This window comes from Tachyglossus aculeatus, chromosome X1, assembly GCF_015852505.1.
Source record: "Tachyglossus aculeatus isolate mTacAcu1 chromosome X1, mTacAcu1.pri, whole genome shotgun sequence".
NCBI lineage: Eukaryota > Metazoa > Chordata > Mammalia > Monotremata > Tachyglossidae > Tachyglossus > Tachyglossus aculeatus.
This window is the reverse complement of record NC_052101.1, coordinates 15024731-15052719: the sequence shown is the minus strand read 5'-3', so window position 1 is coordinate 15052719 and position 27989 is coordinate 15024731. Positions and strand designations below refer to the sequence as shown.

Here is a 27989-nt window from a genome sequence, read left to right as displayed (position 1 = left end):
GGGATTAATAATAATAATAATAATAATAATAATAATAATGATAATAAGAATAATGATAATAATAATAATGATGGCATTTGTTAAGCTCTTACTATGTGCGAAGCACTGCTCTAGGCGCTGGGGGGGATACAAGGTAATCAGGTTGTCCCACTTGGGGCTCACAGTCTGAATCCCCATTTTACATATGAGGGAACTGAGGCCCAGAGAAGTGAAGTGACTTGCCCAAAGTCACACAGCTGACAAGTGCTGGAGCCAGGATTAATAATAATAATAATAATAATGATGGCATTTGTTAAGCACTTACTGTGTGTGAAGCACTGTTCTAGGAGCTGGGGTAGATACAAGGTAATCAGGTTGTCCCACTTGGGGCTCGCAGTCTGCATCCCCATTTTACAGATGAGGGAACTGAGGCCCAGAGAAGTGAAGAGACTTGCCCAAAGTCACACAGCTGACAAGTGCTGGAGCTGGGATTAATAATGATAATAATAATAATAATGATAATAATAATAATGATGGCATTTGTTAAGCGCTTACTATGTGTGAAGCACTGTTCTAGGCACTGGGGGGATACAAGGTAATCAGGTTGTCCCATTTAGGGCTCACAGTCTGCATCCCCATTTTACAGATGAGGGAACTGAGGCCCAGAGAAGTGAAGTGACTTGCCCAAAGTCACACAGCTGACAAGTGCTGGAGCCGGAATTAATAATCATAATAATAATGATGATGATAGCATTTGTTAAGTGCTTACTATGTGCAAAGCACTGTTCTAAGCACTGGGGGGGGGGAGGGATACAAGGTGATCAGGTTGTCCCACGTGGGGCTCACAGTCTTAATCCCCATTTTCCAGATGAGGGAACTGAAGCTCAGAGAAGTTAAGTAACTTGCCTAAGGTCACACAGATATGTGGCGGAGTCGGGATTCGAACCCATGACCTCTGACTCCAAAGCCCGTGCTCTTTCCACTGAGCCTATTTATTACTCTGTTTGAGCCTATTTATTACTCTGTTTATTTTACTTGTACATATTTATAAATGATGTGCTATATAGCTCTAATTCTATTTATTCTGACGGTTTTGACCCCTGTCTGCTTGTTGTGTTCTGTTGTCTGTCTCCCCCTTCCAGACTGTGCGCCCACTGTTGGGTAGGGACCGTCTCTATATGTTGCCAACTTGTCCTTCCCAAGCGCTTAGTACAGTGCTCTGCACACAGTAGGCACTCAATAAATACGATTGATTGATTGATTGATAGTAAGCGCTTAATAAATGTCATTATTATTATTATTATAACAGTGCTTGGCACATAGTAAGTGCTTAACAAATACCATCATCATCATCATTATTTTATATCTCCCCAGTGCGTAGAACAGTGCTTGGCACATAGCACTTAATATTGCCAGCTGTGTGACTTTGGGCAATCACTTAACTTCTCCGTGCCTCAGTTCCCTCATCTGTAAAATGGGGATGAAGACTGTGAGCCCCCCCCCGTGGGACAACCTGATCATCTTGTATCTTCCCCAGCGCTTAGAACAGTGCTTTGCACATAGTAAGCACTTAATAAATGTTATTATTATTATTATTATTATTATTATTATTATTATTATTATTACCATCGGGGACGCGCGCCGAGGGCGGGCGGGGTGGCGCGAGGCCAGCTCCATCACGTCTGCTGTGTGACCCTGGGCAAGTCACTTAAGGTCTCTGAGCCTCAGTTCCTTCATCTGTAAAATGGGGATGAAGACTGTGAGCCCCACGTGGGACAACCTGATCACCTTGTATGCCTCCCAGCGCTTAGAACAGTGCTTTGCACATAGTAAGCGTAGACTGTGAGCCCGCTGTAGGGTAGGGACCGTCTCTATAAGTTGCCAACCTGGACTTCCCAAGCGCTTAGTCCAGTGCTCTGTACACAGTAGCCGCTCAATAAATACGATTGAATGAATGAATGAATGAATGAATGACCAAATGCCATTACTAAGCAGGGGAGGCGGGGCGGGGGCGCGCAGGCGGAGTGGGCGGGGCGGATCGGGGGCGCGCAGGGGGAAGTGGGCGGGGCGGATCGGGAGCGCGCAGGCGCGGTGTAAGCGCTCAATAAATACGATGGAATGAAATACGACTGAATGAGTGGGCGGGGCGGATCGGGGCCGCGCAGCGGGAGGGAGGGAGGGCGGGAGCGCGCAGGCGGAAGTGGGCGGGGCGGATCGGGAGCGCGCAGGGGGAGTGGGCGGGACGAAGCGGGGACGCGCAGGCGGAAGGAGGGAGCGGGGCGGGCCCGCGCAGGGGGAGGGAGGGGGCGGGAGCGCGCAGGCGGGAGGGGGCGGGGCGGATCGGGAGCGCGCTGGGGGAGTGGGCGGGGCGAAGCGGGGCCGCGCAGGGGGAGGGAGGGGGCGGGAGCGCGCCGGCGGGAGGGGGCGGGGCGCAGCGGGGTCGCGCCGGCGGGAGTGGGCGGGGCGCAGCGGGGTCGCGCCGGCGGAGTGGGCGGGCTAGAAGAGTCAGAGTCCCGCTCGGTAGGGCCGGCGCCCGGGCCGGACGGCGGGCAGGCGGGCCGATGGCGGCCGACGGCGATTGGCAGGATTTCTACGAGTTCCAAGCGTCGGCCCAAAGCCGCCCGGCCCGGGACAACCGGACGGCGGAGGCGGCGGCGGCGGCGGCGGGGCCGGTCGTCGGTCTGGCCGAGCAGCTGAGCCTGTGTTTCCGTCCCCTTGGCCCCGGAGCCCCGGCCCCGAGGGCCGCCGTGCGGACCATCACCGACCGGACCCTCCGCCAGGGGGACGAGTGAGTCTGCCGGGAACGGGGGGGGGGCGGGGGGGGGGGACGAGTCCGGTGAAGCTCCGTGGGGCCCGCCCACAGGCCCCGCCCCCTTAGCCCCGCCCCCTAGCCCCCTTTAGCCCCGCCCCTTTGCGTTTTAGGCCCCGCCCCACTGCCCCTTAGGCCCCGCCCCCTCCAGCTGGCCCCGCCCCTTGTCACTTCAGACTCCGCCCCCTCCCCATTTGGCCCCGCCCCTTCCCCTTTAGACACCTCCCATTCCCCTTGGCCCCGCCCCTTCCAGTTGGCCCCGCCCCTTGTCACTTTAGACCCCTCCCATTCCCCTTGGCCCCGCCCCTTCCAGTTGGCCCCGCCCCTTGTCACTTTAGACCCCTCCCATTCCCCTTGGCCCCGCCCCTTCCAGTTGGCCCCGCCCCTTGTCACTTTAGACCCCTCCCATTCCCCTTGGCCCCGCCCCTTCCAGTTGGCCCCGCCCCTTGTCACTTTAGACCCTCCCCCTCCCCATTTGGCCCCGCCCCTTGCCCTTTAGACCCCTCCCATTCCCCTTGGCCCCGCCCCTTCCAGTTGGCCCCGCCCCTTGTCACTTTAGACCCCGCCCATTCCCCTTGGCCCCGCCCCTTCCAGTTGGCCCCGCCCCTTGTCACTTTAGACCCCTCCCCCTCCCCTTTGGCCCCGCCCCTTTCCCCTTTAGACACCTCCCATTCTCCCTTGCCCCGTTGGCCCCTCCACTGTCATCATCATCATCATCATCAATCGTATTTATTGAGCGCTTACTGTGTGCAGAGCACTGTACTAAGCGCTTGGGAAGTACAAATTGGCAGCATATAGAGATAGTCCCTACCCAACAGTGGGCTCACAGTCTAAAAGGCGGGGACAGAGAACAAAACCAAACATACTAACAAAATAAAATAAATAGAATAGATATGTACAAGTAAAATAAATAAATAAATAGAGTAATAAATATGTACAAACATATATACATATATACAGGTGCTGTGGGGAAGGGAAGGAGGTATATGAAAGGATGGTCATGCCTTCTCTTGAGTTTAAAGACTTTGTTTTCCTCCCCGAGTGAAATAACCCGAATTTAACCTTTAAGTATCATTCACATTGCATAGGGTAAAAAAAAATAAAATTCCCAGCCTACATGTTTTGTAATGATGTAAATTGACTGAAGTAGCCCCTTTTTCGTTTGAAAGGAGGATTTGCAATTGATTCTTTTAGATAATACATTTAGAATGGAGTTGAAATATAGCCTGCAGTGCTCTGTGGGTGTAGAGAGATCAGGGTTCTTGGAACAGACTCTGGAATGGAAAAATAAATTTATTGACACCTAAAGGCCCATACCTGCAAGGCACATTTCATGCGAATGTTTGGTGTCAAGTTTTCCCCAAGGGATTTAGGTCATAAATGTATATTTCAAGTGAAAAATAGTCTCACACGCTGCAGATTTTGACAATCTGTTCATTTCTGCCCACTTCATCATTCTTCCCCCCCCCCCCCCCCCCCCACCAATTGTTTTCACTTGAATGATTTATGCTGTAAATACCCATTTGGAGCCAAAACTTGAATTGCAGCCGAAATTATGTTTTACTTTTTATCTTAGCATGATAGTTGGGCTCTGTTTATCCAGAATTCTCCCTCATCCCTTCCATTTTTCCTCCCGTCAATCAATCATATTTATGAACACTTACTATGTGCAGAGCACTGCACTAAGCCCTTGGGAAAGTACAGTGCAACTGAGTTGATAGACGCATTCCCTGCCCACAACAAGCTTCCAGTCTAGAGGGGGATAGAGAGTAAAATATTAGGGAAAATGTTTACCTTTTTCAGGAGTAGAATTGTATTAAATGCTTACTGCGTGCAGGGCACTGTACTGAATGTTGGGAATTGGACAGCGTCCCTGTCCCTCGGGGGGCTCATGGTTTACAAATAAAAAGAGGGGAGGACAAATGGGTAGGGAATATGTCTGTTTATTGTTATATCCTACTCTCCCAAGTGCTTAGTACAGTGCTCTGAACACAACAAGCAAATACGATGGACTGATGGACTGACTGGTGGCAGACCTATGGGAGCTATAAAAACCAAGGGTGCTTTGGCAGGAGAGCATAATTTTAGGGGTGACCGTGGTTTTGTGGAGGCCGTGGCAGGCCGAGGTTGAGGCGGAGGCCCCTTCTCTCCATCCCTTCGCTCTTCAGCCTGCTTCCTGTCCACAATCTCCTCCCTGACTCCAAGAACGCTTCCCTCAGAACACCAAGTTTTTTGGGGAGAGGCAGATTATGCCCTCATAAGTAGGTGGTCCAGCTCTTTGAAATCCTGCAGTGGAAAAATATCTTCCACTGCAACAAACCGCCCCTCCAACCACTTAGTCCAGTGCTCTCCCCTCAGTAAGCGCTCAATAAATACGATCGAATGAATCCGACTCTATTTATTGAGCGCCACCCTAAGCGCCTGACAGGAGCGATTAGGAGGCCTTCCCAGACTGAGCCCTCTCCTCCCCATCCCCCCCCCGCCTTACCTCCTTCCTCTCCTCACAGCACCTGTATATACGTTTGTCCGTATTTATTACTCCATTTATTTATTTTACCTGGACATATTTATTCTATCTATTTTATTTGGTTAATAGGTTTTGTTTTGTTGCTTGTCTCCCCCTTCTAGACTGTGAGCCCGCTGTTGGGTAGGGACCGTCTCTATATGTTGTCGACTTGTACTTCCCAAGCGCTTAGTACAGTGCTCTGCACACAGTAGGCGCTCAATAAATACGCCTGAATGAATGAATGAATGAATGAATCTTTGACAAGAGGACAGTTTGGGGATCTGGGACTAATTGAATCAATCAATCAATCAATCGTATTTATTGAGCGCTTACTGTGCAGAGCACTGTACTAAGCGCTTGGGAAGTACAAGTTGGCAATAATAATAATAATAATAATGGCATTTGTTAAGCACTTACTATGTGCAGAGCACTGTTCTATAGTGCAACATATAGAGACAGCCCCTACCCAACAGTGGGCTCACAGTCTAAAAGGGGGAGACAGAGAACAAAACCAAACGTACTAACAAAATAAAATAAATAGAATAGATATATACAAGTAAAATAAATAAATAAATAAATAGAGTAATAATATGTACAGACATATATACATATATACAGGTCGGTGATAATAGGAATGGACCATCAGCTTCCTTGCAGACTTCTCTGTGTACTGTCTCTGAAGTAGCCTCCCTGCCTCCGGTCTCTTCCTTCTCCATGCTTCCCTCTGTTGCCTGGATCATTTTTCTCCATCATCCTTTTGTGCACACCTCCTCACTCTCCAAAAACCTCTGATGGTTGCTCACTCTGCTCTGCATTAAGCAGAAACTCCCGATCGTTGGCTTTAAGGCACTGTCAGCCCGCTTTCCCTTCTACTTATCCTCTCTCCTCCCCTACTGTTCCCTAGTTCTCATGCTTTCTTTTTTTATTATGATATTTTTAAAGCATTTACTATGTGCCAGGCCCAGTATTAAGTGCTGGGGTAGATACAAGATAATCAGGTTGGACACAGCCCTTGTCCCACATAGGGCTCACAGTCTTAATCCCCATTTTACTGATGAGGTAACAGACGCAGAAAATTTAAGTGACTTGCCCGGGGCCGCACAGCAGGCAAATGGCAGAGCCGGAATTAGAATTTAGGTCCTCTGAATTTAGTGCGCTTTCTACTAGGACATGCTGCTTCTCTACCTGTCCGCTGTGTGACTTTGGGCAAGTCACATAACGTCTCTGGGCCTCAGTTACCTCATATGTAAAATGGGGATTAAGACTGTGAGCCCCACGTGGACAACCTGATTACCTTATATCCTCCCCAGTGCTTAGAACAGTGCTTTGCACATAGTAAGCGATTAACAAATGCCATTATTATTATTATTATTATTATTATTATTATTATTTCTCTCGATAAAGCAAGCTATGCACTGTGCCTGGTTCTTGACCCTTTCACCACTGATCTGTTACTCCCTCCCTTTTGCCAGGAATTACTTCCACTTTCACATCTGAAAGATCACTGCTCTCTCCATCTTCAAAGCCCCTTGAAATCCCATGTCCTCCAGGAAACATTCCCCGATTGATTTCTAATCCCCTCACCGTAGTAATAATGGTAATGATATTGTGTTTTTTAATACCAATCTTTTTTTAACGTGCCAAGCACTGTACTAAGTGCTAGGGTAGATACAGGATAACTAGATTGGACACAGTCTAAAGTGGAAGGGAGCAGGTATTTAACCCCTATTTACAGTTGGGGAAACCGAGGCACTGAGAAGTGAAGTGGCGGAGTTGGTATTAAAACCCAGGTCTCCTGATTTCCAGGCATGTCCTTTTTTCCACAAAGCCTTGCTGAATCTCCAGTGGTCATTTCAGTATTTCTACAGCACTGAAGCTCTTCATTCACACCCCACTTATGAACATGATCTGTAATTTATTTATTGATATTAACGTCTGTCTCCCCCTCTAGGCTCTAAGCTCATCGTGGGCAGGGAATGTGTCTGTTATATTGTTATATTGTACTCTCCCAATCGCTCAGTACAGTGCTGTGCACACAGTAAGCGCTCAATGAATGCGATTAAATATGATCAAATGAATGAATGACCCCAACTTATGTCCCTCTTGTACATATCTTTATACTCTATTGCTTCCCCTGTTTCACCTGCTAGACTGGAAGGGCAAGGGTCATGTTTAATAGCTCTATTGCGTCCTCAAATAATAATAATGACGGCATTTGTTAAGCCCTGACTATGTGCGAAGCAAGTGGAAAGAGCCCGGGCTTCGGAGTCGGAGGTCATGGGTTCAAATCCCGGCTCCGCCACTTGTCAGCTGTGTGACTTTGGGCAAGTCACTTCACTTCTCTGTGCCTCAGTTACCTCATCTGTAAAATGGGGATTAAGACTGTGAGCCCCACGTGGGACAACCTGTTCACCTTGTAATCTCCCCAGCGCTTAGAACAGTGCTTTGCACATAGTAAGTGCTTAATAAATGCCATTATTATTATTATTGTTATATAAAGTGATCAGGTTGTCCCACGGGGGGCTCACAGTCTTAATCCCCATTTTACCTATGAGGTAGAGGCACAGAGAAGTTAAGTGACTTGCCCAAGGTCACACAGCTGACAAGTGGTGGAGCCGGGATTTGAACCCATGACCTCTGACTCCCAAGCCCATGGTCTTTCCACTGAGCCACACTGCTCGAAGTGCTTAGTACACTACTCTGCACCTCTGGAATTTTCCTTTAAGATATTGGCTGCTGCCTTATGAGAAATCTTACAGTTTTAGATTCTGCTGACTGTAGTTTTTTCTTTTCTTTTCAGAATTTGGAATGCCCTGACTGATAATTATGGTCACGTAATGCCAGTTGACTGGAAGTCTTCCCACACCAGAACTTTACATTTACTCACCTTGAATCTCTCAGAAAAAGGGGTAAGTTTTGAATTTTTACCAGCTTTTTAGAGCATTTCCCTTCTGGGTAGGTGAGCCTGATCCTAAATCCCTAGTGATGGTGGAATTTAAATTGCTTAATTACTTTCCAGGTAAGATTAAGGTGTTGCTGATTTTTGCCATTTGATGGCAAGCAGAGTACTGGTTCAAGTGAACATGCTTCTAGATATCATTCCTGGGATGAAAATTCCCAAAGCTTGCATCAGGTAGCTCCTTCATCTTCAGATGGGGATGATGTTGATGCTCATTTCCATCATCAAGAAAATCCTCAAGAAAATGTCTTTGGTAGGGAGTCAAAGTGAAACGTCTAGAGGAGGAATAGTAGATCTTCCCGTTTCGGAGGACAACTAGAAAATGATTCTAGTTGGGTAAAAATTTAGGTGGAGAGTGGATACACTTATTTATTTATTTATATATAAATAAATGATATAATAATATAAATAAATATAGATAAATTTATTTATTTATTTATTTTACTTGTACATATCTATTCTATTTATTTTATTTTGTTAGTATGTTTGGTTTTGTTCTCTGTCTCCCCCTTTTAGACTGTGAGCCCACTGTTGGGTAGGGACTGTCTCTATATGTTGCCAACTTGTACTTCCCAAGCGCTTAGTACAGTGCTCTGCACACAGTAAGCGCTCAATAAATATTGATTGATTGATTGGTAAACCTTTTTTTTTTTTTTTTTTTTAGTCTTCCATTACCCAGCTGTGGTACTATAGTTGACAAGGCAGCAACCATTGCTAGCTTCCTCTTTATTATCATCAGTGATATTTTTTGAGCAGAGCACCTTTCTAAACACTTTTTTTTTAAAAAAATATGGCATTTGTTTAGCACTATGTGCCAGCCACTGTACTAAGCTCTGGGGTAATAATAATAATAATAATGGAATTTATTAAGTGCTTACTATGTGCAAGGCACTGTTCTAAGTGCTGAGGAGGTTACAAGGAGATCAGGTTGTCCCACGGGGGGGCTCACAGTCTTAATCCCCATTTTACAGATGAGGTAACTGAGGCACAGAGAAGTTAAGTGACTTGCCCAAATTCACCCAGCTGACAATTGGCAGAGCCGGGATTCGAACCCATGACCCCCGACTCCAAAGCCCATGCTCTTTCCACCGAGCCACGCTGCTTCTCGGGTAGATCTGAGGTGATCAGGTTGGACACAGTCCCTATCCCACACAGGGCTCCCGTTTGTAAATCCCATTTACAAATGAGGTAGTTGAGGCCCAGAGAAGTGAAGGGATTTGCCCAAGGTCACGCAGCAGGCGAGAGGCGAGCCAGGATTAGAACCCAGGTCCCTCTGACTCAGTAAGAAGATGCAATGCAAGCTTTGTATCTTAACTTCCTGGCCTGAAGATGGGAGTTTAAGCTTTGAAAGGAAGAAACATCGATAAAGCTTCAGTGGTATTTACTAACACTTAAGCAGCCCCAGGAGACTTTAGTCATTTGCTACCCCAGTCCAGCGTTTCCACTTCCAGTTAGACAACTGCGTACTGACATCTCACCTCTACAGGCCGATGTCAGTTGTTTAGTAAAACTTTGGAAATAGTCTCAAAAAAAAAATTAGTCACTTTTAAAACACACTCTCCAACCAATACTCTTCCTCCCAAACTGACATACATCCAGCCCTTTTTCCCAAAATGCACTAAACTAGACGAAGCACAGTATTGTGTGTATTTCTCTTTATAAACTGTCCTCAAACCTTCCAGAGCATCTACCAAAATTCACCAAGAGGACGAATGACATTGGCACCATTGCTGGGAAATGAAGCCGTTTTCTCTTCAAAATATTTACCGTGCATTGTCTAAAGGTTTCAGTTGCAACCTACGGGCTGCCCAGGCCCCCTTTTCTTTTCGTTTTGAGACAACTGCCAGGGTCGATATGGAGTTGGAGATCATTATAGGGACTAATGATGCTGTGCCAACAATAGTACCTAGACTTAATTGCTAAAGCTCACCTAGAGAGGCTTGTTAGGGATGCTCAGGTTTCCAAGGTGCCCTGTGACTCTTGGTTGGCTCATTGGATCTAAATTTAGGTGGCTATTACACAGCTTTATATAGCTCACTCTGTCCCCTGTGATTCTAGTGAAACAGTCAAAGTTAGAGCCTCTTACGGGTTTAGACCTGTTATGGGTTGTCCCGAGCTATGAAAAAGAGGTGCAGGGTTGAGGTTTGGATCTGGGCTGGGGTACTCTCGCAAGCGCTTAGTACGGTGGTCTGCACTCAGTAAGCGCTCGATAAGTACGATTGAATGAATGAATAGCTCACCATACTCTCCTCCTTTCTGTGGCGTCGGCTTTCCGCTGATGGACCCGGGACTTCTGTGGCACTTGTGGTCCCTCTGTGTTGTCATGGTGTGCAAAACTACATGTGTGCACGATAGCCCGTATGTGCCTTCTGGGACTCTGAATTCCTGCAGGGCAAAGGCAGTGGCAGAGAAGCAGCGTGGCTCAGTGGAAAGAGCCCAGGCTTGGGAGTCAGAGATCATGGGTTTGAATCCCGGGTCCGCCGCTTGTCAGCTGTGTGACTTCGGGCAAGTCACTTCACTTCTCTGGGCCTCAGTTCCCTCATCTGTAAAATAGGGATTAAGATTGTGAGCCCCACGTGGGACAACCTGATCACCTTGTACCCCCCAGCGCTTAGAACAGTGCTTTGTACATAGTAAGCGCTTAACACACACCATCATTATTAATATTATTATTAAATAATAATTCCCTCTGCACATCTGCCAAGCTAGCTTTCTTCCTCCCTTCAAATCCCTACTGAGAGCTCACCTCCTCCAGGAGGCCTTCCCAGATTGAGCCCCCTCCTTCCTCTCTCCCTCCTCCCCCTCCCCATCCCCCCCGCCTTACCTCCTTTCCCTCCCCACAGCACCTGTATATATGCATATATGTTTGTACATACTTATTACTCTATTTTATTTGTACATATTTATTCATTTTATTTTGTTAATATGTTTTGTTTTGTTCTCTGTCTCCCCCTTCTAGACTGTGAGCCCACTGTTGGGTAGGGACTGTCTCTATATGTTGCCAACTTGTACATCCCAAGCGCTTAGTACAGTGCTGTGCACACAGTAAGCGCTCAATAAATACGATTGAATGGATGAATGAATTAAAGGCGCAATCCTTGGCTTGAGGCTTTGTAGTACTAATTCTTACCATAATAATGATGATGGTATCTGTTAAGCACTAGGGTAGATACAAGCAAATCGAGTTGGACATGGTCCCTGTTCCATGTAGGGCTCACAGTCTCAACCCCCATTTTACAGATGAGGTTACTGAGGCTCACAGAAATGAAGTGACTTACCTAAGGTCACACAGCAGACAAGTGGTGGAACCGGGATTAGAACCCATGACCTTCTAACTCCCAGGACTGGGTTCTGTCCACTTTGCCTTGTGCTTTCAGGGTCCCCTTATTTCTATACGAGTCAGGTGGATCTCAAAGATGTCATGTTTAGGTCAACTGCAGGTCCGCATTTATCACATCCAGGCCTGATCTTGAAAATTCGACCCTTGTCAGATTCCCAGTTTTCTGTTAACAAAGGGGTTGTGTTCTTGCAGAACAACTATGTTCAGGAAAACCCATGCTGTAGTATTCACCCCATGGCTGACACCTCACACAAACGTTTTTTCCAACACCCTGTCTTGCTGTAGCCAGACAAACACTAATTGTTGGAAGAATGTGCTGTAATTCTCCCACTGGATTCTAGCCAAAATGGGTATTGAGTCCTGGCAGATCTGAATGTATGTTACCTCTTCCATAGAAAGAGTTGGCTGAGGGAGCAGAATTAGTGCTATGGTGTATGAACTAATCAGGGCTGTGATAATTAACACACTTTTTTTTTTTTTTTACCCACTTGGAATTTTTTAAGTTTGTAACGGTAATATTGATTGTCCAAACTATGTGCTTGGGAAGTAAAATCAAAGAAGTGACATGTTCCCTACTCACAAGTTGCTTACACTCTGGGGGAGTCAGACATAAAAATATTTACAAATAGAGGGAGCAAAATAACTGAATAAACGTGTATCTAAGTGGCGAGGCTGTGCTTAAAGAAATACTTGAGTGCTGGAGATGTGATTTAGGGGTGTTGGAAATCATTCAGTTGTATTTATTGAGTGCTTATGTGTGCAGAGCACTGTACTAGGAGCTTGGGAGAGTACAGTAGAGCAATAAACAGACACATTACCTGCCCACAACGAGCTTACAGTCTGGATGTCCGCCCGCCACCTAAAGCTCAACATGTCGAAGACTGAGCTCCTTGTCTTCCCTCCCAAACCTTGTCCTCTCCCTGACTTTCCCATCTCTGTTGACGGCACTACCATCCTTCCCGTCTCACAAGCCCGCAACCTTGGTGTCATCCTCGACTCCGCTCTCTCATTCACCCCTCACATCCAAGCCGTCACCAAAACCTGCCGGTCTCAGCTCCGCAACATTGCCAAGATCCGCCCTTTCCTCTCCATCCAAACCGCTACCCTGCTAATTCAAGCTCTCATCCTATCCCGTCTGGACTACTGCACCAGCCTTCTCTCTGATCTCCCATCCTCGTGTCTCTCTCCACTTCAATCCATACTTCATGCTGCTGCCCGGATTATCTTTGTCCAGAAACGCTCTGGACATATTACTCCCCTCCTCAAAAACCTCCAGTAGCTACCGATCAATCTGCGCATCAAGCAGAAACTCCTCACCCTGGGCTTCAAGGCTGTCCATCCCCTCGCCCCCTCCTACCTCACCTCCCTTCTCTCCTTCTACTGCCCAGCCCGCACCCTCCGCTCCTCCACCGCTAATCTCCTCACTGTACCTCGCTCTCGCCTGTCCCGCCATCGACCCCCGGCCCACGTCATCCCCCGGGCCTGGAATGCCCTCCCTCTGCCCATCCGCCAAGCTAGCTCTCTTCCTCCCTTCAAGGCCCTGCTGAGAGCTCACCTCCTCCAGGAGGCCTTCCCAGACTGAGCCCCTTCTTTCCTCTCCCCCTCGTCCCCCTCTCCATCCCCCCGTCTTACCTCCTTCCCTTCCCCACAGCACCTGTATATATGTATATATGGTTGTACATATTTATTACTCTATTTATTTATTTATTTATTTATTTATTTATTTTACTTGTACATTTCTATCCTACTTTTTTTATTTTGTTGGTATGTTTGGTTCTGTTCTCTGTCTCCCCCTTTTAGACTGTGAGCCCACTGTTGGGTAGGGACTGTCTCTATGTGATGCCAATTTGTACTTCCCAAGCGCTTAGTACAGTGCTCTGCACATAGTAAGCGCTCAATAAATACGATTGATTGATTGATTGATTGATAGAGGATGAGCTGACAGTCCAGAGGGAAGGATTGTTGAATGAGGTGGGATTTTTAGCAAGGCTTTGAAAATGGGGAGAGCTGTCATCTGGGGGATTTAGGGAGGGAGTTCCAAGATGGCAGACCAGCCTCAGTAAGAAGATGGAGGCTAGAGAATTGAGAGTGAGATACAGTTAAGAAGCTGGCTTGGAAGGGACGAAGATCCTGGGGAAAAAGAGCTCATAGGTAAGATGGATTGAGTCAGAGGAGAGCTTTGAAGCCAATTATGAAGTGTTTTTGCTTGACATAGAGGGACACAGGAAGCCGATGGGGGGTTTTGAGAAGTGGAGAGATGTGTGCTGAGTGTGGGGGTTTTGAGAAGTGGAGAGATGTGTGCTGAGTGTATCGGTTGTTCAGAGTGTTTAGATGACCTGTGATTTCCATGACAGAGCAGTGGGATTTAGTCTTTGAGATGTTACCAAATTGACTTCATTTAGTACTCCCCTGTGTCATACCACTTACCGAAGAGTAGAAAAACTACAGGAAACGTGATCTTTATGGTCAAAAATATGACTGACCCCAATTCTTGAGGAGAAGGGTCTTTATTTTGGACAGAGGCTTTTCTCAAACAGAGGGAAACGTCAAGTAGGGCCAAAGCTAATTTGGAATTTCAGTTCTCGGTCTGTATCTCTTTGGAGTTCAGGCTGTGTGTCTCTAGAAATGGTAGGGGAAAGCGATTGGTTACATTCCCAAGGCCTCCACTACTACATTTTTTCCGCTAGACGTATCTTCAGTTTCAAACGGGAAGATCATTATCTGTTCTGTTTATAACATTGGTACTCTGTGTGTGTGTGTGTGTGTGTGTGTGTGTGTGTGTGTGTGTGTGTGTGTAGGGATGAAAATACTTGGCACCCAAAGAGGCCGGTCTATTCAGAATGGAAGATAATAGAGGAGAATGACGGTTTCCCAAATTAGCCTGGATCAGCTTGCAAAAATAAAAAGATCAGCAGCGGGTACAGTGGCTGAGCGGCACAATGGCAACACGATCGGGGGTGTTATTCTGGGTTTTTGGATCATCAGAGGAATCCGTTCTCTTGGTTTGCTCCTATCACCTGACGATAACAGAGGAAAATTGATCGTCATTCCTGAAAGAAAGTGTTTTAAGTTCATATTCAAAATACTTTCCTGATCCCAGCATTCTGATGTGTGGGTACACTCTGATCACTGTCCATTTCTTTTGGCCACTCCTACTCCTACTCCTGAGAAGCGGCGTGGCTCAGTAGAAAGAGCCCGGGCTTGGGAGTCAGAGGTCATGGGTTCTAATCCCGGCTCCCCCACATGTCTGCTGTGTGACCTTGGGCAAGTCACTTAACTTCTCTGGGCCTCAGTTACCTCATCTGTAAAATGGGGATTAAAACTGTGAGCCCCACGTGGGACTACGTGATCACCTTGTATCCTCCCCAGCGCTTAGAACAGTGCTTCACGCATAATAAGTGCTTAACAAATGCCATTATTAATTATAAATTAATTAATTACTCTTTCTGCATCCAGTAGAGGAACCAGTCAGAATAGAGGTCAGAATTTAATTGTGTCTTTCACCTCTGTTGTACTTTCCCAAGCGCTTAGTTCAGTACTCCGCATCCAGTAAAGCGCTCAATACATATTGAAGACGATGATGATGTTTCCTAGTTAGATAGCCTTCATTTAAACCTAAGAATGAAGGTTTGCCTTTTTTATTTGTACACTAAGCCAGGAATGGGAATGGCCAATTCTCCCGTGTGAATCTAGGAGGGAAAGATTATTTTGTTTTTTATAAATATTTCCTCTATGGGACAATCTTTTGTTACTGAGTTTGGCTGGAATAGGCTGTCAGTTATCTAAGTACGTATCCTCTCAGATCATCACAGTGCTCTTGATTCCACTAGATGGGAATAAAGAGGGACTAGGTTCTTGTTACTATTTTAAATCTACGTCTCCTTTCTACCAGTCCCTTAATCTCCTAAAAAGACGAGCTAGAGCTTAAGGAGGTAATTGAGATGAAAAAGTGAGGTAGTTTTATCTGTAATAACTGAAGGGGCATTTCAGTTTTCAGTAGTCATAAATTTGACAGACTGTTTTTGTTTGGATCGGGTTGTATGGTTCTCCTGACTTTCACAGTGTGTTTTTATTATTTTAGATAAATGACAATTCAATCCTTGATCTATCAGATGATGAAGAGTTGAGAGAACAGCTGGATATGCATTCCATCATAGTCTCCTGCATCAACGATGAACCACTTTTCACAGCAGATCAGGTATAGTGTATTCACTGATAATAGGAAGAGCAACAGCTGAAAAAATAGCTTATAGTAATAAATAATGACAATTATGGTATTTAGTAAGCGCTTACTTTGTGCCAAGCACTGTTCTAAATGCAGGGGTAGGTACAAGATAATCAGGTTGGACACAGCCCCTGTTCACCATCCCACATGGGGCTCACACTCTAAGAAGGAGTAGGCTTTAATCCCCATTTTACAGATGAGGTAGCTGAGGCATAGAGAAGTGACTTGCCCAAGGTCAAACAGCAGGCGTGTGGCAGAGCTGGGATTAGAACTCAGGTCCTCTGACTCCCTAAGCATTTGCTTCTTCTAGAAACTTGATTGCCATTTAAAAGCATGTTCATTGTCCAAATTAAAATCTGAAAACATATCTTTGCAGGATTTTAAAGTCTGAATGAAATGTTTTCCGATTTTTATAATGTTCTTGTGAATGATAACAGAATTGCAAGAGAGTGAGGCTATTTAGGCTCAGCCAAAAGTCGCTAGAGTCCTCTAAGTCACCTTTTCTGTCGGTGTTTACAAGTCCCAGAAACAAATCAGTCGAATGTGTCAGAAATACAGATTCTTTGTCCTGGGAAGAAATGAACATTATTTCTGTGGGATGATGAAAAATGCCAACTTCGCCTGCTATCTGAGCCAACTAGACGCAACTCTGGTTTTCTGCATACTCTTCCCACGAACACTGTGGGAGAAGCAACATGGCCTAATGGATAGAGCATGACCCTGGGTGTCAGAAGGACCTAGGTTTTGGGCCCGGTTCTGCCATTTGTTTGCTGTGTGACCTCAGGCAAGTCACTTCACTTCTCTAGGCTTCAGTCCCCTCATTTGTCAAATGGGGATTAAGACTGTGAGCCCCATGGGGGACATGGACCGTGTCCAACTGGATTAGCTTGTATCTACCCCAGCTAGAACAGTGCTGGGCACATAGTAAGTGCTTAACAAATACCGTCAATCATTCACCATTACTTCACTTCCCTCTGCCTCAGTTACCTATCTGTAAAATGGGGATTGAGACTGTGAGCCCCAATATGGAACAGGGTCTGGCACGAAGGAAGCACTTAGCAAATGCCATAAAAAAATTGTTAGAACCAAAATCTGACCTAGGGGCTTGAAAATGTAAGTGCCAGAATCCAGGGGATATAGGTATGTTCGTGGCTATGGAGTGTAGAAAAGGGAGCATCGCATTGTTCATTAAGAAAAGTTCCCTGGGGAGAACGACTTTTTGTTTTCACTCTGCCTTGTGGTGGAATCTCTCTAGTTCTCTGTCTGCCGGTTTACAGTCCGTTCCCCTTTCAGTGGCAGTGGGCTCAGAATTGCAGTGATCAAACTGCACCAGGAAACAATACAATGCACTGAAAAGGAAGATCGCAGTGCAGAAGCAATATGCTTCACCACCACCCGGAGAGCTGTCCTGAGATCTGTCATAAAATTATGGGTTTTTAAGAGAACTTGAAGATCTAAATGATTGGATTACATCCGTCACCCTGGACAGAAGAAGATTTTTACTGTTTTTTAAATCCTGCTAGAGCAGATCTCAATTTCCCAAGTGTTCAGTGTTCTGTTTTGCCGATACGTTTATTGGATTATGAAGTGTACTTTTAGCAGAGAAAAAAATGATGTAAATGTTCCCCACATTTCATGATTTCACAGTACCGTTTTCAAGACAGCAGCCAGTTACTGTCGAGGAGAGTGGAGATGTTAACAGGAAGGGGCAAAAGGAGGAAAAAAATGTTGAAAGGGGAGATTTTAAAAGGCAAAAGCAATTTGATCCTGAGATTGCCCCTACAATGCATCCAGACTTCAAAAGAAAAATCTTTTCCTTTCCAAACTAGCTTGCATTCTGTAACACTTAAAATATGGTATTTCTAATGCAATATGTTGTAATTATACGGCAATTTTTTCTCACTTTGTCCTTTTTATCATTTTTAACGACTCTTAAAGAATGATCTTTTCCACCCCTTTTTCTCTATTTTAATAATCACTGGGTCTTTAATGTTTGCACATTAAATCCTAGTTTTTTGACCCTTTCATTATCTTTGTGGTTGCCTTTTGAGCACTCTCTAACTTTTTCCGTATTTTTTATGGTGTTCATTAAGCACTTGCTGTGTGCCAGGCAGTGTGTTAAATGCTGGGATAGATACAGGTTAGATTGTGAGCCGTCTTAATCCCCATTTTACAGATGAGGTAGCTGAAGCACAGAGAAGTGAAGCGACTTGACCGAGGTCACACAGCAGAGAAGGGGCAGAGTCGGAACTAGAACCTATGTCCTTCTGATTCCCAGGCCCGTGCTCTTTCCACGAGGCCAAGCTGCTTCCCATGCTTTTTTAGGTTGTGCATCTCTCATCTTCAGCAAATAATGGTACCACCATGTGACCAGAATCATGCTTGCTTTGGTAGCGACCATCTCCAATCAATTCTAAGTATTAAGCATTTACTGTGTGTAGAGCACTGTACTAAATGCTTGGGAGAGTTCAGTAGAATTGGTAGACACGATCCCTGTCCTCAAGGAGTTTACAGTCTAGCAGTTTACATTGCTGAATCCTGGTCACGTCCTAATTGCTTCTGCTCGGTAATTCCACATTTCATGTTTGTATTGGTTTTTCTCCTTAAGTGAATTACTTTCCAAATAATCCCCCCACCTTTTAAAATGGTATTTGTTAAGCACTTACTATGTACTATGCAGCGTTCTAAGCACTGGGGTAGGTACAAGATAATCAGTTTGGACACAGTCCCTGTCCCATGAGGGGCTCCCAGTCTTAATCCCCATTTTACAGATGAGGTAACTGAGGCACAGAGAAGTGAAGTGACTTGCCAAGACAAGTGGTTGAGCTGGAACTAGAACCCAGGTCCTTCTGATTCCCATTTCCCATTCCTACAGGATCCTTTTCCTGCCTAGGAGGAATTTCCCAAGCGACTTTTGCCCTCTTGTTGCTGCAGTAATGAGCTATCACAGTTCCAGTGTCTGCCTGGCTCATTCTTTGAAATTCTCTTGATACGCCTGATACACGAGGTTGCCCTGGAGTTACACTTTAATTGCTCCTCTCCTCCCTTCTTCTTAGAACCATAGCTTTAGAAAGCACCGGTCTTGTTCATCAGTGATGAAGAACAATGTTTTTCTTTCTGTAGGTCATTGAAGAAATAGAAGAAATGATGCAGGAGTCCCCAGACCCAGAAGATGATGAGACACCCACACAGTCAGATCGCCTGTCCATGCTCTCCCAGGAAATCCAAACCCTCAAGAGATTCAGCACGAGTAGCTATGAAGAGAGTAAGAGACGTGACTTAAATTTCATGTTTCCCATTCTTGCCCAAGCATCTAAATGCCCCCGCTAATTTATCAATTGTATTTGAGTGCTTACTGAGTGCAGAGCACTGTTTAAGTGCTTGGGAGAATACAGTATGGCAGAGTTAGGAGATAGGTTCCTTGCCCACAGTTAGTGTACAGTCTTGAGGAATTTATAATCTCTTCCATCTGGCGAAGCCGGGATTTGAACCCATGACCTCTGACTCCAAAGCCTGTGCTCTTTCCACTGAGCCACGCTACTCTCCCAAGCACTTAGTATGGTGCTGTGCACACAATAAGCACAAAGTAAACACCACTGACTGATTACTCTTTCTTGTTCAGCTTTTACTCTCAGAACAGTTGCTTTGGACTTACAATTAATTCTTTTTGTTTATCCCTGCTTGTATGCCCCCATGGGCAAGTGGCCCATTTCACCCACCCCTACTTAGCCCTGCTGTCCAGGAATTTGAGTCATTAACAATTAGCATAATTGTTTTCTGTTGCTGTCATTTTTTTTTTCCACCCTCTGGCCGAAAACACACTGTGTAGTTCTTTCGAAACGACTTGTTTCTAATCTTTCCCTTTGGTCGGCTCCAGGGGTAAAAAGGCTCTCTGTTGGTGAATTAAATGAACTGCTGGAAGAAATTGAAACTGCCATCAAAGATTACTCTGAAGAGCTGGTGCAGCAGTTGGCCTTACGGGATGAGTTAGAGTTTGAAAAAGAAGTGAAAAACAGCTTCATTTCTATTCTCATCGACGTTCAGAACAAACAGAAGGAGCATAAGGAGATGGCCAAGAAGAAAAAGAAGCTGAAAAATGGCAGTCCCCAGAATGGCAAGAGTGATAGAAGCCACGTGCCTGGAACGGTAAGAGAGATGTTTTCTCTTGCTGAGATCCAGAGGGATACTGAATTAATAATACTCTTTGGCTAAGAAGCAATCGTGATCGTGGCTTAGCCCTTAGAGCCCTGGCCCGGGAGTCAGAAGGCCCTGGGGTCTAATCCTGACTCTGCCACTTGTCTGCTTTGTGACCTTGGGCAAGTCACTTCACTTCTCTGGGCCTCATTTCCCTCATCTGGAAAATGGGGATTAAGACTGTGAGCCCTACTTGGGACAGGGACAGTGTCCAAGCTGATTACCTGGTATCTACCCTAACATTTAGCACAGTGCCCAGCAAATAGTAAGCGCTTAACAAATGACACAATTATTATCATTACCGTGATGTTTTGACACAGAAACAGATCTTCAGAGGGAAGTTTCGTTTCCACACAGGACCTGGAGCTGCACTGGAGTTCAGTGCCACTGTGGTTTCTGTTTTGGTGCTGCTCGAAGTGAGAAGCTACTTAATAATAATAATAATGGCATTTATTAAGTGCTTACTGTCTGCAAAGCACTGTTCTAAGTGCCGGTGAGGTTACAAGGTGATCAGGTTGTCCCACAGGGGGCTCACAGTCTTAATCCCCATTTTACAGATGAGGTAACTGAGGCACAGAGAAGTTAAGTGACTTGCCCAAAGTCACACAGCTGACAATTGGCAGAGCCAAGGATTGAACCCGTGACCTCTGACTTCAAAGCCCATGCTCTTTCCACTGAGCCATGTACTTAAACTGTTTGATGGGGACTGTGTCCGAACTGATTGTCCCGTGTCTGCTGCGGTTCTTAAAACAGCATTTAGTATGTAGCGATTAACAAATACCATAGTAATAATGATAGGTAACATATGCCATGTTGTTTATTTTGCCATTGTGCTGGTAGGCTGCAGTATACCACTGCTCCCTCCCTCTTTCTTTCTTTTTCTTTCTTTGGGGTATTTAAGTGCTTACTATGTATTAAGCACTGTTTTACGCTTTGCAAGTTAGGTTGGACACAGTTCATGTCTCACACAGGGCTCGTGGTCTAAGTAGCCATGGTATAGAATCCCTATTTTGCAGTTAAGGAAGCTAGAGGCACAGAGAATTGAAGTGACTTGCCCAAGGTCACACAGTAGGCAAGCGACAGAGCCGGGATTAAAACCCCCGGCCTTCTGATTCCCAGGTCCATCCTCTATCCACTGGCCATGCTGCTTCGTACTTTTGCTAAGGGCCAAAATAGTGTTTCGTGAATGGCTTGTGTCTATCAGACTCCTCTGTTAGAAAGTAAACTTCTTGAAGGCAGGGACTCTGTCTCTTCGTTGCACTTGCCCAAGTGCTAAGTCCTCTGCATCACACAGTAAGTGCTCAGTAAATACTGTTGATCGACTCTTCTTCCACTGAATGACCAAGCAGTCAAAACCGCGACGTGAATTTAAACGAGTGAGAGGAGGCTGGGGGAGGGTAACAAAAAAGAGAGTATCAGGAAGAGAACTATCAAAAACTGGTATGTTTTCATTTTTCCTGTGTAATAGGTTTGTTCAGATGATATCAAAATAAGGGACAGTCTGTAAAAGTAGTTCCTTGAAGTAATCAGTCTACTGCTTGTAACAGAGTAAAAACTGAGAATCGTTGGCAAAGGTAACGTCCAAGATGTTCAGATCTGTTTTCCTGAACTGTACTTTCCCTCCTTCTCAAAGCTATTAATCGACAATCTCGCTCTGGCCAGGAGGAAGTGGGTGCTCATTATGCTCATCTGGAACCATATTTTCACTTATGATTGTTCTTAGCATCCCTTTTCTATGCTCTTGGACCTGAGATCAAATCTGTCACCTCACTGTTCGGCTTTTCATTTGATACTGAAAAGCTCATAGTAACGTTGTCAGCTGTATGTGCAGAAACTGCATTTCTATTTTAAGAGCCAAATAGTTGGGTGAGGTGACACTATCCTAACATGAATCTTTCTTTCAGTTCAATATGTTACGTATTGCTCGTAGAGATGAGGAGCAAAAACCAAGTTCAGTTGTTCAAATGACTAAAAAACTTAGCGGAGGGCGCTTGTATGTAAAACCTCTCTGGTAGAAGCCTGATTTTTTTTCCTAAAGGTTAAAATAAAGAAGCTATTGCATGAACGCATCCCTCTAATCAAACCATGGGCGAGTCCCGGAGACTGGATGTAATTCTTAGGTTACTGGACTGTTGTTACTGTGATGTTAATCCAAACAAAAGTATCACATTATCCTAACATGGTTACTGCGCTATTATTGGTCTGCATGCAAGGTGGCGTCTAGGACAGTGGATTTTTCTTTGCAGAAGAGCAGATATGGAAAGTGGACCAAGCGAATCCCCCGAGAAAGTCAAGAAATTTGAAGAAGGGGATCGTGAGACACTGTGCTCAGCTTGCCTCTTTCCTACATCACCATTTGATTGTGCTGATTCCTTTATTCATTCATTCAGTCATACTTATTGAGCGCTTACTGTGTGCAGAGCACTGTACCAAGGGCTTGGGAGAGTACAATATAACAGCAGACACATTCAAGAAGTGTGCACATTACAGCTTTTATGGGATCTGACTGTGTGAAAGAATGGGTGGTAGTAGAGACAGTTGGACACCTTTGCCCTCCAGCTTTTTCATTCATTCAGTCGTATTTATTGAGCACTTACTGTGTGCAAAGCACTGTATTAAGCGCTTGAGAGAGTACAGTACAACTTCACTTATGTACATATCTTTATAGATTACAAAATTACCTGTAAATTACTTATTTATACCAATGTCTGTTTCTCCCTCTAGGTAAGCTCACTGTGGGGAGGGGGCATATCTGCCAACTACGTACTCTCCCAAGTGTATAGTACAGTGCTCTGATTGATTGATATGTGCCAAACACTGTACTAAGCACCGGGATAGATGCAAGATATTCAGATTGGACACAGTCCCTGTCCCTCAAGGGGCTCACAGTCTAAGTAGGAGGGAGAACGTGTATTTATTTTAATCCCCATTTTGCCAGTGAGGAAATGGAGGCATAGCAAAGATAAGCATCTTGCCCAAGGTCATACAGCAGGAAAGTGGCAGAGCCAAGATTAGGACCCAGATTCTCTGACTCCAGACCCATTTACTTTACACTAGGCTACTCTGCTTTGTACTGAACCAAGCTTAAAAATGGAAAAAAGTTCAATTTTGGTGACTAACTTAAATTAATTTAGTTGAACAAAGAATTAATCAGCAAATTTGCGAGATTTGCTGGCACCTGATGAGGAATTGTTTTTTCCCAGGAAGATAATGACATTTTGCAAAGAGAAGACATGTACAAGGAGTGATGGTAGGGAAGCAAAAAGCATTCTCAAAAAGTAAAACAGACCGCTTCCTTGGGCATGAGATTTATTGCCCGAATGAAATAATTAGGACCCTGGGACAGGTTGTTGTTGGGGATAAAAGGAAGGCAGGGTAAGAACCTGATTCAGGAGAGCCAATTGGGTGGCTTTTGATGAAATATTTGATGGTAGTGACTCATTGATATCCACTCGGGTGGCTTTAATATGGCACAGCAGGAACAATGGTGAAATGAAGGCCGAGTCTGCAAGGGGAAAAAAATAAATATTTGGAAGATCATTTTTCCGCTTTACTTCTGACCTAACCTCTGCCCCCAACAATATTGGTAAGAAGCAATGATTTTGGAGTTCCGTCTCCAACCTTCCCAATTATTCTCATCTCGACACATCTGCATTACAGAAATACACTTATTTTGAAGACAGTTGCCAATATTCAACACTGTGCTTAGTGACACTGATAATGTATGCTGTCCATGTACAAAACTGATGCAGCAGTGTGATTCATAGGTAACAACCAGAAGTCACATTGATAATGTTACCGAGATTGACCTTTCCACTCCAGTTGTCAAATTGTTCAGCGTTATTTTCAGGTTCATTTCTACACGTACTGATGATCACAGTAGTTTTTCTTAGCCTTGCAGATCCAATCTGCATTCCACCATTATTCCCACCTTTGTGGCATGGGTCACTAAAGCGTCCTGACTGGATGTCAGGTCACTCCCATCAGCCACAGTGTAAATATATATGCATTTATTTTTAACAAACCTTTATGAGCACCTATATTTTTATAATCGGCTCCTCCCTCACATACTTGAAAAGTCACCGGCTAGCTGAAGTTTGAACAACTACCTCAACTTGCATTAGCTTAATTCTGAAATACTCTTCTCTAATTTGTGTTCTGATTACCTTTGTTCATCATCATCATTAATGATATTTACTGAGCGCTTACTATGTGCAGAGTTACCTCTTTCAGAGGCTAGAGGTGGGGCTTTGACTCTTAATGTGAGTGACAAGTTTTGATCAGACAGATTAAATTCCTGATTTTTTCCAGTTTGGAGCTTCAAAATATTTTTGAAAGTTACCCAACCTGGTGCTAAATTTCATCATCATCATTAATGGTGTTTATTGAGCACTTACTACGTGCAGAGTTACGTCTTTAGGAGGCTAGAGGAGAGACTTTGGCTCTGTAAATGAATGACAAGCTTTGCTCAGACAGATTAGAGTCCTGATTTTTTCCAGTTTGGAGCTTCAGAATATTTTTGAAAGGTGTCCAGTCTGGTGCTAAATTGGGAGAAGGATGAGGGTGTTGGTGGAAACAGAAAGATGGATTCCTAGTGGAATTGTAGAGCAGGGTGAGTTTGCTCTTGATCTGATTATCTGGGACATAACCCTGCAGTTACAGACTCCTGAAGACATTCAAGTTTCAGGGTAGGAGGAGGAGGTGAGAAGGGTGACTGTGGTCGACTGAAAGTGTGTTGTAGCACCTTGCCGCAGTGCAAGAGAAGTAAGAGCTGAAGTTGCAACTGCTCTCTTACCTTCCTCATTTTTCTTCCCTCCTTTCCTCCTTTTTCTTTCTTCTCTTTTTTTCCTCCTTATTGCTAGACTGAATTCCCCAAGTAATAGCCCCTCATCTGTTTTTGAGTTGCAAAAATTAGGGGAGCAGTTACGTGAGTAAATATGGTAATCTTTTTATGGCTGTTTATTGAAATTAGCTGCAAATGCTGCTATTCTGCTGTAGGTTATTTCCAGCCCTTTTAGCAAGGATGTGAAAAATGGTAGCATCAGAAATTTATTATCATTTAGGGGTTTGTTTTTTTGAAATGGAGAATTTGGTAATTGTTTTTTCAACTAGTTTGTGGACAAACAGCAGCATTAATTATTATGAGCAAAAATTACCGTGGTGAGAGATTTATGCCAAGTTTCTTTGAGATGGTTCTCCAGTAGAGATTTAGAAGATTGTTGGGTGGGGTACTTCGTGTGAGTATTTGGCTATTTGGAACACATGTGCACACTTGAGACTTTGGAAAATCCTCTATTTTTATGGTATTTGTTCATTCATTCTTCAGTCGTATTTATTGAGCGCTTACTGTGTGCCAGGCACTGTACTAGGCACTGGGGTAGATACAGGCTAATCAGATTGGACACAGTCTATGTCCCAAATTGGGCTCACAGTCTTAATCCCTATTTGACTGATGAGGTAACTGAGGCTCAGAGAAGTCAAGTGACTTTCCTGAGGTCTCACGCGGAAAAGTGGCGGAGCCGGGATTATACCCCAGGTCCTTCTGATTCCCAGGCCCATGTCCTTCCCACTAGGCCACACTGCTTCATCCTGCTCGACTTGTCCTCTTGTCACCTGTTCAGATTCCCAGATTCTTCCTAATATTTTTCCATTTTTTCTTTACTCTCTGTCTCTTCTGACTTTGTGTGAGAAAAGATTCTTTCTTTGACTGATGATGTGACTTTATGGACACATTCCCAATATAGAAGGAAATAACTTATAGCCAATTGTACATGTTCACCAGGATGATTAATGTCGCCAACACATAGCAACAAATAAGTGCTTGCCTCATCTGTGAGAATGTTAGTGCTTTGGCTCTATTGGTGATGGGGAGGGGAAACATCAGAATTGAACAATGCTTTATCATTTCCCTACTGCTAAATAGAGGCTTTTCCCAAATTCGTTTCATAGGGTGCAACAAAGTATAGTGTGTCGCATACATTTTATAGATTTCCATGGAAACACAAATGTGGAAGTAATGGATAGGTTTGCAGAATCTTAAAGCTCCCCCTGATTTTCACCAGCCCACCCCACACCTTTCAATGTCTGCAGTGATGTCTCTAAACAAAATATGATTATCTTAGAGGAATAGAAACAATAATTTTGGTGTTTTAAATGCTTACTGTGTTCTAAGCACTGTACTAAGTGCTGGGGTAGATTCCAGATAAGTTGGACACAGTCCCTATCCCACATGGAGCTCATAGTCTAAGTAGGAGAGATAACAAACATATCAATTGAATGCTTACTGTGTGCGGAGCATTGTACTGAGCACTTGGGAGAGTACAGTGTAACGGAGTTGGTAGACACAACAGGCTTACATCTAGAACACATATTGAATCCCCATTTTTCAGATGAAGAAACTGAGGCCCAGAAAATTGAAGTGACTTGCCCAGGGCCACACAGCAGGCAGCAAGGAAGACGTAGAGTCAGGATTAGAACCCAGGTCTGTGGTTTCCATTAAGCCACCTTGCTTCCCTTAGACCACTTCTTGCCATTGGCTTTAAAGCACTCAATCAGCTCACTCCATACTCCTCTAGTGCCAGCTTACTCACTGTGCCCCCATCTCGTCTATCTCACCGCCGACCCCTTTCCCCCATCCTCCCCTTAGCCTGGAACTCCCTCCCCCTCCATGTATGCCAGATCACTACCCTCTCCACCTTCAAAGCATTATTAAAGTCACATCTTCTCCAAGAGGCCTCCTCCGATTAAGTGCTCCTTTCCCTGGCTTGTTCATGCATTTCTAACAAGTGTCCAAAGGTCCCAGATCGCCACCCCACCCCTAACCCCACAGCGTTTATGTTCATATCTCTAAATAATATATTAGAAATTATTTATTCATATTAATGTCCGCCTCTCCCTCTCGACTGAAAGCTCATTGTCGGCAGGTCACGTATCTGCTAATTCTGTCGTACTCTTCCAAGTACTTAGTACAGTGCTCTGCACCTAGTAAGTGCTCAATAAATCCGATTGATTGGTTGAAGCCCATCCCCATCTCTTGCCAAGTAGGGTAAAGCCCAACCTCATGCAGTGCTCTGCACACAGTAAGCGCTCAGTAAATACGATCGAATGAATGCATGCAAGCATCAGTCTTTTTCCAGTCGGAGATATGAGCCTACCCAGGCAGGGACCAGTTCAAAATAGTGGAAAACATCGGGCTTTCTGTCTGGCATGGGCTTTTAACACTCCGCTCCTTCAGGACCCTCAAGAGTCACTTGCAGAAGGCAGCCCCTTGGACCGAACCACTGAACAATGATGAGAATTCATTGCTCAGAATATGGGGACACTCAGCACATGGACTGACCTCTGGAGTTGATATCATAGCCCTGAATGAGACCGAGCGAGACATCCTTTAGACTATAACCTCTTTGTCAGCAGGGCATGTGTCTATTACATTGTTGTGTTGTACTCTCCGCAGCGCTCAGTACAGTGCTCTGCACTCAGTAAGCACTCAATAAATACGATTGACTGATGTCCTAATGAAGGAGGACTCATGGGGATGGGATCCATATGGACCCCATTTTGGAGCGGCTTACATGATGGCTGAGCAATTTTTTTCAGTGGTATTTTTTCGTAGTAGTTAATCACTTACTATGTACAAGTGAAGCAGCGTGGCTCAGTGGAAAGAGCACGGGCTTTGGAGTCAGAGGTAATGGGTTCAAATTCCGGCTCTGGCAATTGTCAGCTGTGTGACTTTGGGCAAGTCCCTTCACTTCTCTGTGCCTCAGTTCCCTCATCTGTAAAATGGGGGTTAAGACTGTGAGCCCCCCGTGGGACAACCTGATCACCTTGTATCTTCCCCAGTGCTTAGAACAGTGCTTTGCACATAATAAGAGCTTAATAAATGCCATCATTATTATTATTATTACAAGGCACTGTACTGAGCGTTGGGGTAGGTACAAGGTAATCAGGTGGGGCAAAGTCCATGCCCCTCATGGGGCC

At 44.9% G+C, this 27989-nt stretch overlaps 1 protein-coding gene across 3 annotated transcripts in view; it reads left to right on the top strand.

The window, feature by feature from the left end:
- The first annotated feature begins 2523 nt into the window (after positions 1 to 2523).
- The window catches only part of FEZ2 (fasciculation and elongation protein zeta 2), a 39803-nt gene continuing 14337 nt past the window's right edge, over positions 2524 to 27989 (top strand). For all 3 annotated transcript variants that reach the window (XM_038772593.1, XM_038772591.1, XM_038772592.1), the window contains exons 1-5: positions 2524 to 2767; positions 8095 to 8203; positions 15675 to 15791; positions 18942 to 19083; positions 19696 to 19964. In XM_038772593.1, coding sequence (XP_038628521.1) covers positions 2541 to 2767; positions 8095 to 8203; positions 15675 to 15791; positions 18942 to 19083; positions 19696 to 19964 — 864 coding nt within the window. In that variant the 5' untranslated portion in view covers positions 2524 to 2540. The remainder of the gene's footprint in view (positions 2768 to 8094; positions 8204 to 15674; positions 15792 to 18941; positions 19084 to 19695; positions 19965 to 27989) is intronic.